At 41.0% G+C, this 19,001-nt stretch overlaps 1 protein-coding gene across 5 annotated transcripts in view; it reads left to right on the top strand.

Annotated features, from left to right (window-relative positions):
• Positions 1-17,959, top strand: part of TASP1 (taspase 1) — a 62,857-nt gene extending 44,898 nt beyond the window's left edge. For 4 of the 5 annotated variants that reach the window (XM_081857273.1, XM_081857272.1, XM_081857275.1 and 1 more), the window contains 3 exons: positions 6,601-6,711; positions 7,319-7,392; positions 16,564-17,959. In XM_081857273.1, the coding sequence (XP_081713399.1) occupies positions 6,601-6,711; positions 7,319-7,392; positions 16,564-16,656 (278 nt within the window). In that variant the 3' untranslated portion in view covers positions 16,657-17,959. The remainder of the gene's footprint in view (positions 1-6,600; positions 6,712-7,318; positions 7,393-16,563) is intronic. The other variant, XM_081857274.1, reaches the window with a different exon arrangement.
• The last annotated feature ends 1,042 nt before the right edge of the window (positions 17,960-19,001 follow it).

Here is a 19,001-nt window from a genome sequence, read left to right as displayed (position 1 = left end):
GAAGGAAGGAGGTCCCATCAGCTAGCTCATTGTTGATGCCCCACCCTGTAATTCTGTGTGGGGAGAATCCAAATTGCCCTAGAGAAGCATTGAGGAGAGCAACAGACCTATCAAAGGTCCATATAGTTTTGGGGTAGCAGCCTTTCCTTTTGGTTGATGACATCTAGCCAGGACACCCTCTCACAGAGCTACAGTTCCCAGCACTTTTAAGCTACAGTTCCTACAATTCTTTGGGTGAAGCTACAAATGTTAAAGTGGTAAAAGATTGCTTTAAATATATGGTGTGGGTGTTGGTCTAGGTCTGTCAATCAAAACCTTCTTACTGGCTTTCTCTGCTGTCCTGAAGTGCTCACCCTGTTTCCTTTGTTGTACCACCTCCTTGATGATATAAAAAAGGGGGAAATGTTAACCAGTGGCAGGGAAAGTTATTATTTGTTTTTGTGCAGGACGCCTAATTAACAGTAGCTAACAAGTGAGTTTGTTTTTGTTGAAGAAAATGCTTTCATTTCTTCAATATACTCTGAAAGTACAAAATGATTTTTAAATTGTAAGTATGGCACTTCAGGCATACTGAAACATGCATGCAGAACCAAGCATCCTTTCCAACATTATCATGGGCACGCAAGCGAATTGTTTTTTAAAAGGAAAATGGAAATTCCTTCATCATTTTTCTCCATGAAACTCATTAGCTAGCTTGAAGCCTTTTGATTATGGAACTTTAGAACCCTATAAAGTCTAGTTTAAAAAGTACACTTTGTTTTCAGTTCTGACCTAGAAACAGTAACACATGCATTCACATCATTAACATGGAAAGGAAAAACCTTTGAGTGGAGACCTGGCTGTTCCAGCCCCCACCTCGCCAAAGCGTACTGTGAAGTAGGTCTCAAAACCCACTGAAAGCTTCCTTGCTGTACCCCATTGCTTGTTGCCATGCAAGCGGAGCCAAAGGGAGCCAAAGGTCTATTGAATTTTTGGATTGTTTCCATCTAACTTGGTTTAAAAGCTGTTCTAAAAAACAAACAAAACAAAACCTTGGAATCTGATTGGTACCAAAGAATTATTGGCATGATCATCTGTCTCCCTTGAGCATATGCCATCTAAACTGTGTGTTGTCCCAACTAAATATTGCTGTTGCATAAAAGCAGTATTTTTGTGTGATAATTGATAACATTTAGCCAACCATTTTTCTTTAAAAGAAAGTATTTGTGTACACAGTTCTGTAGAATGAAAACTAAACTGGTGATCCGTATAAATTTATTAGACTTACTTTTGGCATTTGTTGCATTACAGACACTGTAGAGGCTGTTGAAAACATTTCTGAGCAGTTTCTAGCACAAATACTGCTTTGCAGATGTTATATTTGTACCTGTGCACATACAGTATAATGCATAGCCTTTAAGACTGACAACAGACACTGCAGAGAAGAAAAACACTTTTTCTTACGTATCCAATTTAATATTGCCGTATGTTGATCCACATTCATGTTTCATAAAGTTATGACAGAAAACTCAATTTGTATGTGAATACAGGTGTCTCCCCACTTATGCAGGGGTTACGTTGCCAAGTACTGCGTGTATATATTAAATAGTGGGGAACACCAAGCCTGGAACCTCATGAAAAAACCCCTTTAAAAAGCAGCAGCACTTACCAGACTGGCTTGAATGGAGGCTCTCAATCTTCCTCATCGCTGGAGAGGACAATGTGGAAACAACGGCAAGGAGGGTGGGGTAGACTGGTACCCTGAAAGGCCTGGCTCCGATTCAGAGGTAGACTTCCTAGTGCTTGGCTGTGGGTCATTTTTGCAGTTTCCCTGCTCTTTTCGGACCATTTTTGCCGTTTTTGTGCCTTTTTACAGTTTAAATTGTTTGCTTTATTTCCCAGCACTGTGCATATAGGCGGTCGCACATGAGTCAAAATGTGCGTAAGTGAGGAGACGCCTGTATTTATCTGTGTGTGAGAATAATAAAACTAAATGGGATGGCATGTAGTCTGTTCTTGATGGTAGATACCAAGGAGTCAAATAGTACAATAAATTAACTGGTTTTATGTGTGCACTGGTTGATACATGTAGACCAGCATCAAACCTAAGAACTCATTTTCTGTTAATATGAAGTGGAAACTAATCAGGTGAAACAAAATTCTGATCTTGTTTCGACAGCTGTGCTGATCCATTGGGGTGGGGGGATTATTTTGGCTGCTATCCTCTAGAGCTCCTTTAGGACTTGGAGATGCCATTAGGACTACTGGTTTGTTTTGCTTTTTTGCCATCAATTTTCTACCCTGCTTTTTGGCTCAAATGAGTCCCCAAGAGATGTTGCATCTATTTGAACCTTTGGGCACATCAGAAATTTTGAGAATGCTGTGGGTATCAGCATCTCTTGCTTCTCTTCTCCCTCTTCCAGGTCATTTCTCCTGTCCCCAGACTGAAAGCATACACAGATGATTCACAGTTACAAAAAGCAACAGTGGTACTCACTACTGAGGAGGGTGGCTGCCTTTTAAACTGAACACTGGCCTATCTCTTCAGCAGCATTAGCTGCTATTATGAAAAGTGTACAGAAAGTAAAAACTCTTGCCCTTCCATGTTTATGAGGTTCCTTTTTGGATCAGAGCCTAGATCTACTGCATCCCTTCCTCCAGAAAATAATGTAATCTTCTCAATAAAAGTTTAGAGTTGGGTCCCCCCCCAACACAAATCTGGGTAACATTTCCTCTCTGACCACCCTGTTGATGCAAATCATGGTTGCTGTTTACTATGTGTGTGTATTTTTGAGTAAATCTTTATTTATGAACAGGCTTAGATGTTACTATGCAGCTTGAAATGTAGTAGAAATATTTATCTTTCAAACTTCAAAGTCTCAAAATACTGCTAGTAAAAACTTCAGTGAATTCGAAAAATGGAGTGACAAGTATTCTTGAACTGCTGTTCACTTTCCGCATAATACTACTGCTACTTCTTTTACTTGATGGTCTTGGCTACAAGACCTTCCTAGTCACAATTTATATTAGCAAATACCCAAATTCAGAAAGTGTCAAGATGTTTCACAAATGGATTTTCCTTTATTGACACCCCCTTTCCTTCCCAGGAAAGAGATGGTGCGTCTCAAGTAATTTCACATGCGTGTAGGCGCACATCACATAGTACATGTTTTCCCCTTACACAGTAAAGATGCTTTGGTATGGAAATGACATGTTGCAAAGTTTCCTTTATTGCACTAGAATAAGTAAGAATGAGGTTAGGACCCAGGAATTTCTTTATTGAATATGAACCTAATAAAATTCCTGTAGTAATTAACGTTACTCAGCTATGTTAGTTATTAAATAGTTACGGTGGGGAAATGTTGCTTTTAAAAAAGAATTGGGAATAACATGTTTAAAATTCATTGCGTCCTAGAGCATAAACAAAGGACTAGTAACATGATAGATGGCAAAGAGCATGATAGCTTGGTTATGTTATCCATTTATATGTCGGAATTGTTAATTAACGTTAAAAATTGTATTTGAAGTCTTCCTGTTTTTAGTATTTAAAGCTTTCCCCAACCTGATGCCCTCCAGACTTTGTTGGACTACAATATCCATCCATTCTGACCAATGGTCATCCTGGGGCAGATGGGCATTATTCAAAAATACATTTTTGAAGGTGGGTGGAACCTGCAATCTGTTTAGATAAATTTAAATCTTCAGAAATCCAGAATGAAGGGAAAGCCCATGAGCAGGCTGCTGCAGCCTTTCTCGAAATTATTGTAACCAGAGTAAGTTCCCTCTTTGGCTTTTGAGGAGGGGTGGGCAGGCATATTGATTCATAAAGCCGGCCATAAAAAAATTGTCCCTTGAAAAAGTCAAACATGCCTGGGTAGTTCAGTTGGTTAGAGTGTGGTTCTGATAACACCAAGGTTGCAGGTTCAATCCCCGTATGGGACAGATACATAGATGATCCTCAGGATCACTTCCAACTCTACAGTTCTATGATTCTATCACTGTGAATCTCCTAGGTCTCTCAGATACTTTTTGGGAAGGTTAGGGGGTTCCTGGGGTCTTTGTGTTCATTTGATAGATCATATTTCCCACCCATTTTTAAGGTCCCGGAGCCTGGAGTACTCCTTATTTGTCAGGCCCGGCATCAAAGTTCCTGTTTGTGAGCCAGGCTCACATTGGTTCCTAGGTTCTGTTCAGCGGCTGAGTTTTTATCTGTGAAAGGTAGCTTATCAGTTAAACATTTTGCTTCCTCAAAACATTTGTGCTCCTCAAAAGTTAAGCACCAGTATTGGAGAAACTAATTGTAGCTGTTACTTGGAGTAGTAATTAGCTCATGGCTTTGTGAAATAGATTGAACTATATCCCTAAGATTAACGTTATGTTACCTTCATATTCTTAACTACCCAACTATGTACTGCAGACATATTTTGCAGCAATCATGAAGCAAACAGTGCTTTCTCACATTTTGGTTGTTCTAGCTAGAGGCTTGAAGTTTAAAATCTCTCTCATTCTTCCCGCATGGTGAAGAGATTGGCTCCAGTACAAGCACTGTTACCCATGAAAATAGCAGAGGTTGGGGGGCTGCTCCAGATTAGAGTTGTAGCAGGGAGCAAAAGGTTAATGCCCACCTCCAAGTGCTTACTTTAAAAAAAAAAAAAAAAAAGCCTGCACTCCCAGGCTAACCATATGACAGTCACTTGTAGTGTGGCCCTAAGTTTTCACTTTTTTGGTGTGGTATAAAGCAATCTTTCCATGAGTGGAAGGACATCTGTTGATAGTGGTCCATAAAGCAAGTAAAGTTAGTTGCACTTAAAGTCCCATAGAAATCAGTGGGACAAGCTAGTTAAACAACTTGATTGGGCTGCCACCTAGATTGATGTTTCTAGCCTCACCCCACCCCACAAAAAATTACGGTGTTAATATTTAGAGTGCTCAGGATTTTACTTGACTAATTGCTAATTGATTTGTGGAATCTCAGGAACTTTTCTGCTAGAGTGTGACAGTCTGTGGAATGGATACCAAAATCCTTGAGCACTTCTTTTGGGATGGGTGTAGAGACTGAACTCTGTTTCAGGCAGTGCTGCTGCTCAAGGCCTCTTGGCCTCCAGCAGCTTTTGCACAGGATCTACATTCAGTGTTTTGTACCATCTTTGTGCAGAGTACTCAAAGACCTTATGATGAAAAAACACATCTTTGTCCAAGGTTAAAAAAATTTGTCAAAAACGTACGTTTTTCTCAAGTAAAAATAAATGAAATGGTTGCGTTTCACTGTTGTTGCTCGATATTTAGGGCAATAAACATTTAGCAAATGTGTGATCAAAGACTTTTTGGCCTTAACTAACTTGTTACATTTGCATTTAATCTTGTGGCTTAAGATGTTTAGGTCATATTTAAACCATAAAATACTTTCCACGTTCTGAAAGCGTATGACATTAATTTCAAGTCACACAAAAGGGGAATGCATAAGTTTTATTTGGCTAATTTAAAAATAATTACAGCTTCTGGTATAGCACCTTTTTTCAAAAAAGCATGTTTTGAATTTGAAAGGAAACATTTGTCAGACGGTTGTTTTCTGCTCTCTGCTCTCTGACGGGCTTCTCAGCACGGAAAGCACAGGATGCAAACAGCAATGACTTTGGCCAGCTTTCTTTAGTAGTGGGTACTGCAACTCGTAGAAGTCCCAGTAATTTAGGACCTGCTGTTTATTGTCACTTCAGTGGTAGCATGCTTATTCTTCTTTGAAAACACAAGAAAAGAATGTTTCAAAATGCTTTGAAGAGTGGCTGAAATGCTTCAATCTGAGTGAGTGATCCATGCCTCTGCCAGTATGGGATGGGATTCTGTAGGGAGCCCCTGGGCCTAATGCTGTCTTCTAGGCCATACCCATCAATGGCCCTGCTCTATGGCCTTAGGGCAACCCAGTCAGATGGCTGGAATGTGTGTTACTGCCAGTTGCTTGCCTGGGTGGAGAGATGTGTGTGCAGAAACCTCTGACTTCTCTATGGCTCCTTAGTGTACAGAGGTTAAGAATCTCCACCCACTTTTGTCTCTGGCTTTGCCCAACACTTGCCTGCAGCCTCCAGAAGTTTGCCCAGGAGGAAATGTGACCCTTGAGCTGGAAAAGATTCCCCACCTCTGCTATAGGGCTTAATTGGATCCTCCTTCCCTTTCCTATATGGTGCAGGGTATACCGGAACACAAACAAGCTCTTAACTTTACATGTGTACTGAGTAACCTGCACTGCACAACCTTGGACAGGAGTGAGGTGGTTGATTCTACATATGGGAGACACATGTTGGCCTCTTGGGGAAGATAATGACCGCATGCATTAGCATGCGTCTTGCAGTAAACGCTCCTGGTTGAACATGAATTGTATCTTTTATCATTTCCTCTAATGAGAAATGTAATGGGCCTAATTTGATGTGAAGGACAGAGAAATGGGACCACCAGCAGACAAGGGAGATTTTTTATTTTATTTTTTGCATACTCAAGTGATTCCTCAGATACACAGAAAAATGCTACTTGTTTTAAAACATATGGAGGCAAATTTGTACTATATAGTGCACTTTTTAAAAAATCGATTTTCATTGTTCTCCCCCCCCCCCGCCCCAAATTTCTACCCAGGTTCACCTTTTCTAGCCAACGAGGATGGTGTTCTCGGAGGTGTGATAGTTCTTCGATCTTGTCGGTGTTCTGCAGAGTCGAACTCTCCACAGGATAAGCAGTCTCTACTAGGTAAGTGTGCGAAGAAAGCCCTACTGAATATCTTATTTTTAAGTTCTTTAATTTAGATATATTACATTAACTACAGCTTGTGAGAGCTGGGGGAAGATGAATGGACGTCAACAAATTACAACTCATATCAATTAGTTATAGCCCATAAAGCTGTCTAAATGTCAGAATTTTACTATTGGCTGTTTCCAGTTTTGTTCCTTCATTTGCGGAAGATTGCTTGTTCCATGAAAGGTTTCCATGAGTGAAAGCAGGAAGAAAGCCGTTTTTGCCAATTATTCTTTTCTTACTCTGCCCCCTCCCTGCTTCGTGCTACCTTACATTCTGTTTTCAAGAGTTCCCTGAGCCCCTGCAATGGAATGTGACTGGGAGAGTGCAGGGTGCTGCAGGGGAAATTGGTGAAAATTGCCTCTTCTATTCACCAAAGACTATGGGGGATAGTATGTGGCTAGGGTCTTCTACTATGCTCTCCTGAAGGGAATACATGGATAATCCTAGCTATCTGCCTGTAATTTAGCATGATTTCTCTTGCTATCTGTGAGCATGGCTCTACATGGGCTTTCTTTTACACTTAATAAGTAAAGCATTACTGTTGTGTTTAAACCCATAGTAGAGTTCCTGTGGAGTCATACAACAGAGAGCATGTGTGTCGGGTATATGTCAGCACAGGATGGCAAAGCTAAGGTAAGTCACAAATAATACTTAGCACATGGGTAGGCAAACTAAGGCCCGGGGGCTGGATCCTGCCCAGTTGCCTTCTAAATCCAGCCCGTGGACGGTCCGGGAATCAGCGTGTTTTTACATGAGTAGAATGTGTCCTTTTATTTAAAATGCATCTCTGGGTTATTTGTGGGGCATAGGAATTTGTTCACTTTTTTTTTCTCCCCAAAATATAGTCCAGCCCTCCACAAGGTCTGAGGGATAGTGGACTGGCCCCCTGCTGAAAAAGTTTACTGACCCCTGACTTAGTGTGTAAAAAATTGTGGTTATCTTGGGGTGTGTTTTCTCCCTATCCTTTTCTTGTACCAAAACAAAAATAAAGGATGCTGAAGGGTTGTAAATTTCCTGGTTGAATTTGGATTCTATCTTTCCATGTCCATACCAAGCCTTGGCCCAGTTCAGATATCATGGCCATGCTATTTGTTCAATGATCACAGGTGCTTATTTGTGCTTATGCACCATCCCCTTTTCCTAAGTTGTTCATACCATAGGCCACAGGGTGCTCCCAATTACTAAATTATGCTTGGCCATGATGTATTGAGTGGGCTTCTTTCTGGCATAGCATACCTGAAATAGTGACTATAAGCAATAGAAAATGAATAGTGTTCTTCTGCAAATCCACTTAAAAAAAAATTGGCAAGAGCATTTCCTTTTGCTCCTTCTGCTTTGTCAAGTTGAAAGTTGCATTCAGATCTTTGACCTCTAAATAGTTTTGGGATCAGAGTTATGGAATAAAGCAAAAGTAGATGCACTGATGAAGTGAAACTAATGTAAATAAGTTTCAATGGCTTGTAAGAAGATGGAAGTGGTGGGTGGAAAGTTAAGCCTGTCTCTGAGAAAGCTAAGGAACAATAAGCCTGCCCATTGAACGGTCTAGATACAAGCAACACAACTATGTTTGGGTTGCTTTTTAATCAGGTGTTTTCAGTGAGGAAGCAAAGTTAAAGAGACAGGTTTTCCTTTCAAGCTTTTATTTTAACAAGTCATATTGCAAGCCAAACTAGAACAGTTCAGTTGCTGATTTAGTCATATGTGAATATTTTATGGCATTGTACAAAAAAATACAATAAAAATATTCCTTATCAAAAGGAATCTGCCGCTTTGATGCCTTGCTCTTCTGGACTTGTGTTATGACACTTGATACAGATTCAGAAAAAGAAGACATGTCAATCCTTCAGCTTGCACTCTGCGCCCTTGTTCCTTATGACACCTCACAGTATCCAGTTTCCTGTATCCAAATGTCTTTATGCCAAGAAAAATGGCTTATCTCCCTAATTCCCAGAGAGTCAGTATTTTGGGAGAGAGGAGTGCTAGTGCTACTACTGCTTTATTGCTAGGCAAGTTCAGTGTTAGATTAGGAGTACTATAATCCTAAACTTTATGTAGTACTAGGGTAGTTTGTGGCTTGAAGGCGGCCTATGAGGCATTGATGCTAACAAGGCTAATAGTTCAGTCTGCCCAGAGATCTTTTCCTACTTGCAGAACCTCCATTGGACATCTGGTGTGCATTGTTATCATACTGCTGGCAAATTCTCCAGCTGGCAGTTTTGATTGGGCTGACAGACACAGCTGCTCTTCTTGGTTCACTTTTAAATTATGCTTGTGACCTTCCTTTAGGAGAGTTAATCCATCTCTTTCTTTTGAGCCTATGGCTGCAAATGTTTTCCAGAAAGTAAACCACAAATGTCATGACCACTTAACTGCTAATGCTTAAGAAACCAACTGCTCTTGTAAAAGATGGATTTCTGTGTTCTTGGGAGTTGAGACAAACTTAAAGATGGCATGTAGAACTAAGAGAGTGCTTTTTTCTGTATAAAACAAGGTGCTGGTACTCATATATTGATAAAAGTGCTGAGTGTGCCAGCAGAAAATAGATGCGAAACACGAGGAAAAAAGAAGAGCTGGTACCTTAAAATAATATTTGGTGTTTGCTAAAAGACTGTTCTTTTCTATATGTTGCCTGCTTAGTATGCAATGCCTTTGGCATTAGATGTAGTGCATCTGAAAGAAGCTCTAGGAACTTCTGTTTTTAAGAAAATAGGCAACAGATTGTGCTACAAGATCTTGTTGATGGATTTCCCTTTTATTTGGAGGTTTGCCTTCAAGAATAGCACTTGCCATCATGAGGTGTTTTTCCATGGGCCTGCTCTCTCTCTCTCTCTCTCTCTCTCTCTTTTGACCAACCACCTAACAATAGAAGCACCAGACCCAGGAGTTTGTCCATTGGCTGCGGTTACTTTTTGGGTTGGCTTAATAGAAGTAGACAGCAAGAGCAGCCTGGCTGTAAATGGCTAATGATCAAGGTTTCGATTAAAAAATAGTAGCTCTCTGAGCTTGTAACCACTCTCTTTTCCAGCAACTGTATTTAGTCTGTCTTAAAATACACTTTTGAGGAGGAAGATGGGAAATGGTTGGTTGGGAGGAAGCAACCCATTTGCCTGTGGAAATGTTATTTTGGGCTACAGTTCAGTACAGCTCGCTTTCGTGCCATTTCTGTCCTTCGGGGCAACGCTTCCTAAAATTAGCGCTGTGTTTCTTTGAAAACAGCATTGAAATAGGCATTTGGAGAAGTCTGATTCAGATCTTCTTGGAGATTATAGAGAGGCATAAGTGAGTGCCTGAGGGAAGCGTTCGTGGTGCAGTTTCACTGTGGGTTCATGTATGGGTGGTAGGAAGGCAAGTGCTTATTATTGTGGGGTGGGCTCTTGTTCCTTTTGTTAAATGCTCTACGCGGTTGCCAATAGCAGAAATGCAATCCCTCACTGTACTTTTTTGTGTGCTTGATGGTGGACCTCACTCAGCTTCACCTAAGCTTTAACACAGGGGTCAGCAAACTTTTTCAGCAGGGGGCCAGTCCACTGTCCCTCAGACCTGAAGGAGCGTCTCCACCCCCATCGTTCTGCCCGGACGCTGAGGTCCAGCGCCGAGGGCCTTCTGGCGGTTCCCTCATTACGAGAAGCAAAGCTACAGGGAACCAGGCAGAGGGCCTTCTCGGTAGTGGCACCCGCCTTGTGGAACGCCCTCCCATCAGATGTCAAAGCGATAAATAACTACCTGACATTCAGAAGACATCTTAAGGCAGCCCTGTTCAGGGAAGTTTTTAATCTGTGATATTTTAGTGTATTTCTGGTTTTTATGGAAGCCGCCCAGAGTGGCTGGGGAAACCCAGCCAGATGGGCGGGGTACAAATAATAAATTATTATTATTATTATTATATTGTGGGGGGCTGGACTGTATGGGGTGGGGGGAATGAACGAATTCCTATGCCCCACAAATAACCCAGAGATGCATTTTAAAGAAAAGCACACATTCTACTCACGTAAAAACACACTGGTTCCTTGACCGTCCACAGGCCGGATTTACAAGGCGATTGGGCCGGATCCAGACTCTGGGCCTTAGTTTGCCTACCCGTGCTTTAACACCTCCAATCTGATCTGATGAGCAGTAAGCTCCACTTGTTGCCTTAGTGCTTCTTTCCAAGCTTGTTTACGTAGGACTGTAGCATATATGTGTGTTTAAACTGTAGCCCTCTTGTTTGTTTGGAAATATCACAGATTTCTAAAACACAATTTTAAGGAAGTACAGTTGGGGCGCTTCCTCAAAGTTCTTGCCATGTAGACTGCTACTGTTCAGGTTTCCATCCACTCCGTTCCACATAATCCCAACGCTACTTTTCTTCCCATCTCCTCAATAGTCAGCATTGTGAGAACACTAAATAGGTTTACTTCTCATTGGGCTGGGTTTCTTGTAAGGGGCATCCCTCTTTAAAGGTGACTGTGGGGTGCGGCGCTCATCAAGCTTCAGGGTGAGGGAGCTGGCGTTTTTTCGCAGACAGCTTTCTGGGTCATGTGGCCAGCATGACTGAACTGATTCTGGCACAACGGAACACCATGATGAAAACAGAGCGCACGGAAACACCATTTACCTTCCCGCCACAGCAGTACCTATTTATCTACTTGCACTGGCGTGCTTTTGAGTTCCTAGGTTGGCAGAAGCTGGGAGCTTACCCCGTTGCGCAGATTTGAACCACCGACCTTCTGATCGGCAAACCCAAGAGGCTCAGTGGTTTAGACCGCAGCGCAACCTGCTCTTGAATATATATATTCTGTGTGAAGCAGACTGAGGTGGTTCTTTCTCTTCCATTTTTATATAGATGGCATATAGCTATCATTTCCTGGTTGTCATCAACAAGACTTTTATTTTAGTTTTTATTCCCCAGAGAGGGGAGAGAGCTCTCCATCGACATCAATGTAGCTATTAAATATATCCATCTTCCTCTTCCAGCACTATACTCTTGCTCTCTCCTTCCCACCCAGTTATCAGTTTTTAAAATCTCTTACTCAGTATTCCAGGCTACTACCATATTTTTTGCACCATAGGGCGCACCGGACCATAGGGCGCACCCAGTTTTTAGCGGGGGGGGGGGGGGGATCAAGAAAAAAAAATTCAGCGTACAGGCTGCGCACAACCTCTCCCTGCCAGAGGGGTTGCGTGCGGCTATGGCACAAGCCAAGGCAGCGAGCAGGATGGATTCTGCTCGCTGTTTTGGCTTCCTCTTTAGGCCCGCGCAGCCTCTCCTTGCCTGTAGACACTGCGCAGGGCTTTCCTGGCTTTCCTGGGAGGTGGGGGGATTCCCCCACCTCTCCCAAAAGCCCGCAGAAGCCGCGCAACCCCTTTAAAGAGATTGTGGCTTCTCCTGGCTTTTCTGGGAGGTGGGGGAATTCCCCCACCTCCCACAAAACCGGCAGAAGCCACGCGCCCTTTAAAAGGGCTGCACGCCTTCTCCTGGCTTTCCTGGGAGGTGGGGGGATTCCCTCACCTCTCCCAAAAGCCCGCAGAAGCCGCGCAACCCCTTTAAAGAGATCACGGCTTCTCCTGGCTCTGCTGGGAGGTGGGGGAAGGGACTGATGTGGCCAGTCAGTCCCCATGGAGCTTGTGTGCGGCTCTTGGGGGCTTTTCCCGCCTGCCTCCCCCCTGCATTCGCTCTATAGGACGCACACATATTTTCCCTTGCTTTTTAGGAGGGAAAAAGTGCGTCCTATGGTGTGAAAAATACGGTAAGTTATTATAGGGCTGTATGAGGGGAGAGTTCGGGAGGGAAAATGAATTGGCCCCTTTAGGTTTTTTTTAGCATCTTATGATTACCACGACTCTGCCAACCTAGCAGTGGTGTGGTTTGGGCTTATAGTGTCCCTAAAGTATGAGTATGAGAAGAGTTGAACTGGTACTGGTGCCCTTTTCCTTCTCCCTCCTCAAAAAATACCTTGGTGCTTATTGAAAATCTAAAAACGTCAGAAGCCATGGGTTTGAGGTATTTCTTTTTTCAATATGCAAAGCAAGTGTTCTGAAAAGAGACAGTAATTTTATCATGCTGTGGAATAGAACAGCTTCTTGACATAGTAACACCTGCCACCTGTAGCTAATTGGCTGATATCCAAGTAACACTTTTGTAAATGCATGTTCTCCAGAGATGTTAGGACTCTGAAATTTTGATACAGTCAGAGTTGGAATATAATCGAGACTCGGGTGATTTATGTTTTTAGTCAGTCTAGTATGAAGTCTAAATTTTTGAATACTCAGTCAGTGAGGACACTCCAAATCCAACTACCAATTTTAAACCTATTCCTTACACTTTGAATTTGTGCCGTGAAGCCTGAATCATCCCCTAGGCCTGGCTTCTATATTTTATTGCCAAATGTACATCTCTCCCCCCTCCCCCATTTTCTAATAATGGTAGATTTAAATTTTGGTCCAAAGAAAAATAAAAGCCAAACTCATAAACAAAAATCTGTATGCTGCAGTTTTTTCAATGGATGTTGGTGTGACGACCCCACGCCCACCCTCCAAAAGGATTTTGCAAATCAAGTATTTGATATCATTGACCAATTCAATGAGCAGCTGTAGTATGCATTCAGAAGCCAGATGTGGGCGGAATTCCCACATCTGTCAGGGCCCCAGTAGTGTTTTGTTGCCACCTCTCAGCAGATAGTAATTGCCAGTTTTCAGAATGAAGCCTTGCATCGCCTCCTGGTTTGCTTCCCTTGATGGCTGCCATCAAGTGTATTAAGGGCTGAAGCCACTGTATGTACACATGGCGGTTAAACGGGTGGAGGCTGGGATATCATTTAATACTGCATTTAATACCCCTTTCTCTGGCTGTGCAAGGAGGAGAGGGACTGTGAGTGTGTTGCGCAAGCAGGTGTCTGTGTGCAAATGGGATACAACCGTTATTCCTGCTTAGGTTTGAGAATGCTAACTGGGCAAAATCATACTTTTCACAACTGTTAGTAATGCCATTCTTTTCACTGTGATAGCTTAAGCTTCTTCAAATGCAAGCCTTAAAGTTCATATATGTGCATTTTCCTCCGTGGACTTCTTAAGATGCTTTTTTAAATAAAAAAAAATCATCCTTTTTTTGTATTTTTATGTGCTTTGTGAAATATGTCAATGTGATTCATTTCTGAACTCTAATCTATTCTCTATTCTGAGAACTCTGTGCCAGCTCTCAGCAACATACTGGCATTAGTTTATACAAGAATGTTTTGTTCTTGTGCTAGAAATATATAACTGAAGCCCAGTGCCTATGTGTAGTAAACAAACGTAAGTGAATGTACATAATGGGGGTATGCATTTCTGCCATATGGCAGCAGAACTGCTGAAATATGCATGTACCACTGTGTAATGTGTTCATGCAGTATTCCTTTCTTATAGCTTGCTTTCTGTATGAACATATTGTTTCAAACTATTTATGGTGTCCATAAATTAGCTAATACTCATTTATGAAAAACTTCATTGTCTAAAAATTAAAAGGTTCCTATGTCCTTTTGTGGGGGGGGGGGGAGACATGTGTTCCTTTGATTTCAAGATTTGGAATACACCCTGTGACCCAGTTATACTGTTAAAATGATCGTGACTGCCTTGAGACATACTGGTGAAGCTTTAAAGCAAGCAAAATGGATTTTTCATTTCAACACTGTCCCTTGCAATTCTATCAACTTGTTTTATAAAATGAAAACATTAGTATAATATATTACTTTCTTCCAAGGAGCTCATACACTGTTCTTTTCTCTCTCCCCACTGCTTCCCCCCAATTCTCACAACAATTTTCTGTGTGTATGACTGGCCCATGTCCATCCCTTGAGCTTCATGGATGAGTGGAAATTTGAACTTGGGTCCTAGACTTGATTGATTTTGATTGATTGATTATATTTCTATGCCGCTTTTCATTCACATGAATCACAAAGCTCCTTACAAGCAATAAATAACAATAACATAATAGAACATCACAAATGCAACACAAATCATACAGAATGGTTAACAAATCATCAGTAAAACAGTTAGCAATCTATAAAACAATATTTTAAAAAACTAAAAAAGAGAGAAAAATTACAACAAAAGTCATATTGTAGGATTCAGAAAGTACTACAGCATTCGTAATCTATAAAACAACATTAACAAAATAGCAACCAAAAAATAAACTAAGCATTGTTGAATTCATACAGGCACTTTCCACACCTCCATGACTCGATTCAGTCCCTTAAAAGACACATACACACAATGCCCATGGCAGCAGCTCTAACCACATTAAGAGTGCAGATGTAATAGTCATAGTGTGAATTTGGCCGGAAGCAGGCTGCGTGACTAGCTAGGGATCTGTTGAGGAGAATATTTGCTGAGCACAGACCTGTCCTCAGTGCAGCAGACTTTTCTTGAAGGCAGAGCCAAACCTGTGTAATGTAGTAATCAATCCAGACCTATTTCTGTGACGTCTTCCCTGGTATATAATTTGGATCTCTGATTATCTGGAGTGACTTTCCTTCTTACTCACCCATTAGCAGACCATAAATCTAAAGCCCATTGATGTATTTTATGCCCATATTTCCACCTCTCTCCAAGTCCCCTGTTTTTAGCACAGTGGAAGCCAGAAAAATGCTACTGAAAAAAACCTGCAATTTTCCAGGAACTGAGTAATATATTCTCCAAATGTTCATTGTGTTGAGACATTGTTAGATTCCTTTCCAACATTAAGTGGAATGTCTGGTTGTAAAGGTTGGTCTATGCCAGAGGTAACCAAGATGGTGGTCTCTAGATGTTGGATCCCATTCAGCATGGCCAATGGTTAGGGATAATGGGTCTTGACATCACACTGGCTGCCACTTGTATACAGTGTTAGGTGGACAGTTTGATATATGCCAGCAACTCTTAGAACTCACAACAAGCCTTCTCAAAAAACTGTCTTGATTCATTCATGAGTGCATTCATAGGAAGACATCCTTTGAAACGTTAGCGCTGAATCATCCATTAAAAAAAAATATTCCTTTTGTGCAAAAGTATATATTAGTAATGCGCTATTGCTGATATCCCGCCTCCTGAACCTTCATGTTTGCTGATTTTTAACCAAAAGCATCCTAGTTTGTGTGCGAGAAGAGGGATCGAGTTGTTTAGTACTTCACATAAGTGTGTCATAGCATGAAAGAAAAGTGTAAAGGGTGACTGACTGTTGTGCTAAATTAGCAAAGCACAGTTAGCATATTAAAGTATATTTAATAAACTTATTCCCATGGTGCATGTGCACATCTGTGTATGCACACAACACACACACACACACACACACACACACACACACACACACTGTGCCATTGTAATGATGAGTGTTAAAATAGGATTATATTTTTCTAATACAAGTTAAGCTTTTACTAAAGCATAAATCAGTTTATGTACCTTATTTAATAATCACGTATCTTGGACATGTTAGTTTTTTGTTACAGTGGTACCTCAGGTTACGAACTTAATTCATTCCGGAGGTCCATTCTTAACCCAAAACCGTTCTTAACCTGAGGCGCGCTGTCGCTAATGGGGCCTCCCGCTGCCACCACGCGATTTCCGTTCTCAGCCTGGGACAAAGTTTGCAACCCGGAGCAACTACTTCCGGGTTAGTGAAGTTCGTAACCCGAAGCTTTTGTAGCCCAAAGTATTTGTAACCCGGGGTACCACTGTTCCTGAGGCTTCATGTTAATGAATGATAATTTTGTTATCTATTTTTGTTTTGTCTTTTGTCTAGTGGCTTTTTAAAATCAACCTGAAGTCTCACCAATTTCTCTCTTGTTTCCTGATTTCTCACCAATTTCTTTGCAGACCCACATTTCAAGACTTCCCCCTGGAGCTGTGGCGGGGCAGTCAGTGGCTATTGAAGGAGGAGTCTGTCGGCTGGAGAGCTCAGCAAGCTGAACCGCTCCTTGTCTGGTCAGCAAGCAGAGCACAAATCCATTATGTATATTAAGCTCCTTGGTGTTTTAACAGATGTTGAGGATTTTACTCTCATTTTATACTCCTTATTGCAACCACGTGCACCCTAACTTGAAACAAGTGCTGCTGTAGCTTTATATTCTTTGTTTGAATGTATATGAGAATTTGTCTCCCAGTGGAATAGAAACTCTGTTCCCAGTTGTGCAAATGAAAATAATGTATGGATAATTTAATGTTACGAAACATTTTTATGTGTTAATCGGTTAGCCTATAAGAAAATAATGCCCTAAAATTCCAAGGGAAAATGGTTAAAAATTGTGCGGTAGTAGCAAATGTTGTTGTTTCACATTGTGAAGCTAAAGGCTTCTGAGCTACTTGGAATACAGAAGTGACCAAATGCTCTTTACATTATTTAATAGTTTCAGTGGGTCCAGTGGTATCTTAAACATGTTCTTTTTGCATATAATATATATAAACAGTGATTGGTTTCAGTGAAACAATTTGGAGGTGACTATGGCCTGACTTTTTGTTCTTCCCTATTCAGTTGATGGTACTTTTTTGGCTTAAGTATTGCATACTTCAAGCTGTTATATGTTATGAAAGGCTCTGTAAAGATAACGTACAGTCATGAAGTCGTTACTTTGTGTATAATGGAATATTGGAATGTAAATAAGAACAAAGTTTATTGGAAGAGTCAATATTATTCTTTGGTTTAAATATATTTTTAAGAGAATGGTGTAGAAATAAACATGATATTACTGGATAAATAATGTAAAGTGTATTAAATTGATGATGAAGAGGACCCTAATTCTACCTTTCTTCGTCAGTTCTTTAAATTCCAAATTGTAGTAAAGGTATATAAATGTCTGCAATTATATTTACATGTTATGAATATAGAGTTACAAGTGGCCTTTTGAAGAATTTATACAGCCAAAATTCATGATATTGCATCATTTTATATACTTGATTCTTAGATATGAGCTCATTTTTCTTATTGTTTCAGGATCTTCAGCTGTTTAATTGTTTGCATGTTTACAGGGATGTAATGGCTTAGAACAATCTTATTGAGTACTTGATGAGCTGTCAAAATAGACTAAGGGAATTTTATTGGAGATTTTTTATATTGTGTTGAAAGATGTTATATGCAGCCTTTAGAAATAATTGCTTGGTATCATCCAACATATTCTTAATCCCACAACCAACTTTCCTTGGCAAATTGATGTGCCATCACTCTGTTTAACTTCACAAATGAAAGGAAACATTATTAAAAACTGATTTTAATCAGGTTCATTCTATTTGATATGTAACGCATGAAATCTCAGTGGTAAGAAATATCTGTTGATCTTTTATTTCAGTTACGTATTTGAACATAATGTCTGCTGGTTTGCTAAACTTCATCACAGGAGGCTACAAGTTGTGCCACAATAGCTGCATTTGGGTGTCTAGATGCATGAAACTTTAGCATTAAGCCGATCTGGAAATGGGCTCAATGCAGCAATGCCACACGTTTGTCTTCTCATCCAGAACAGGCACAGGGAGAACCATTTTTGTCTGGTCTGAAAAGATGCCCGTTTTTCACAGCACTGATTTGTTAAACCTTCTGTCAATCACACAGCTAACTTCCCTTCTTCAAATCAGGGCTGTATTACAGTGCTAATTGGTGGCTTTTGTGTTGGTCACTGGAGCCTGATGAAAGGAGAAGTGGAACACCATTTAAAAATAATGCACGATAAAAAATGAAATTCAAAGTGAGCAGCCTGCCTGAGGTGCAAGGAGAGGGAAGGATAGTCAGGTTTCAGCCTGGAACCAGATTGCATAGACAATGAAAAGCAAATGTTTGGGAAGCTCACCCTGCACCAGGGGGGTAGGGGGAACCCACATTCTTCTTTGCAGGTTCACAATTTTTACCCCCAACATTCCTGCTTCTAGACAAAGGAAGCACACTCTGTTTCTCACTCATGATTCCAGATACTATTTATTCATAGTAGTCAGATGCCTGGCAGCAGAGATCACAAATTGGTCACATCAAGCCTGTGAAAAAAAGGAATTGGTTCCATTGTTAAACTTTCTAATACACAAAGTACCGTTTTTGTTCATTCTTGCGATAACCTCATGAGACTGTTTTCTAATAGAGATCCATACGGATGGGAGATAGGAAACTACTGCTTGCTTCCCTATATTGTAAGAATTGTCAGTTTACCCTTCGCTCTCTGTTCTTCAGCCAGCTACCAACCTGCACAGGGCCAGTCTCGTTCACTCAGTCTGACAGAGCCTGTCTTTACATGCAGGGTAAGTCCCTAACTCACCGAGGGTGTGACTATGATTCT

Source organism: Podarcis erhardii, assembly GCF_964252035.2.
Source record: "Podarcis erhardii genome assembly, chromosome: 3".
In the NCBI taxonomy this organism is placed as follows: Eukaryota; Metazoa; Chordata; class Lepidosauria; order Squamata; family Lacertidae; genus Podarcis; species Podarcis erhardii.
The sequence above is the reverse complement of the archived record's forward strand: the minus strand, read 5'-3'. Positions and strand labels throughout refer to the sequence as shown.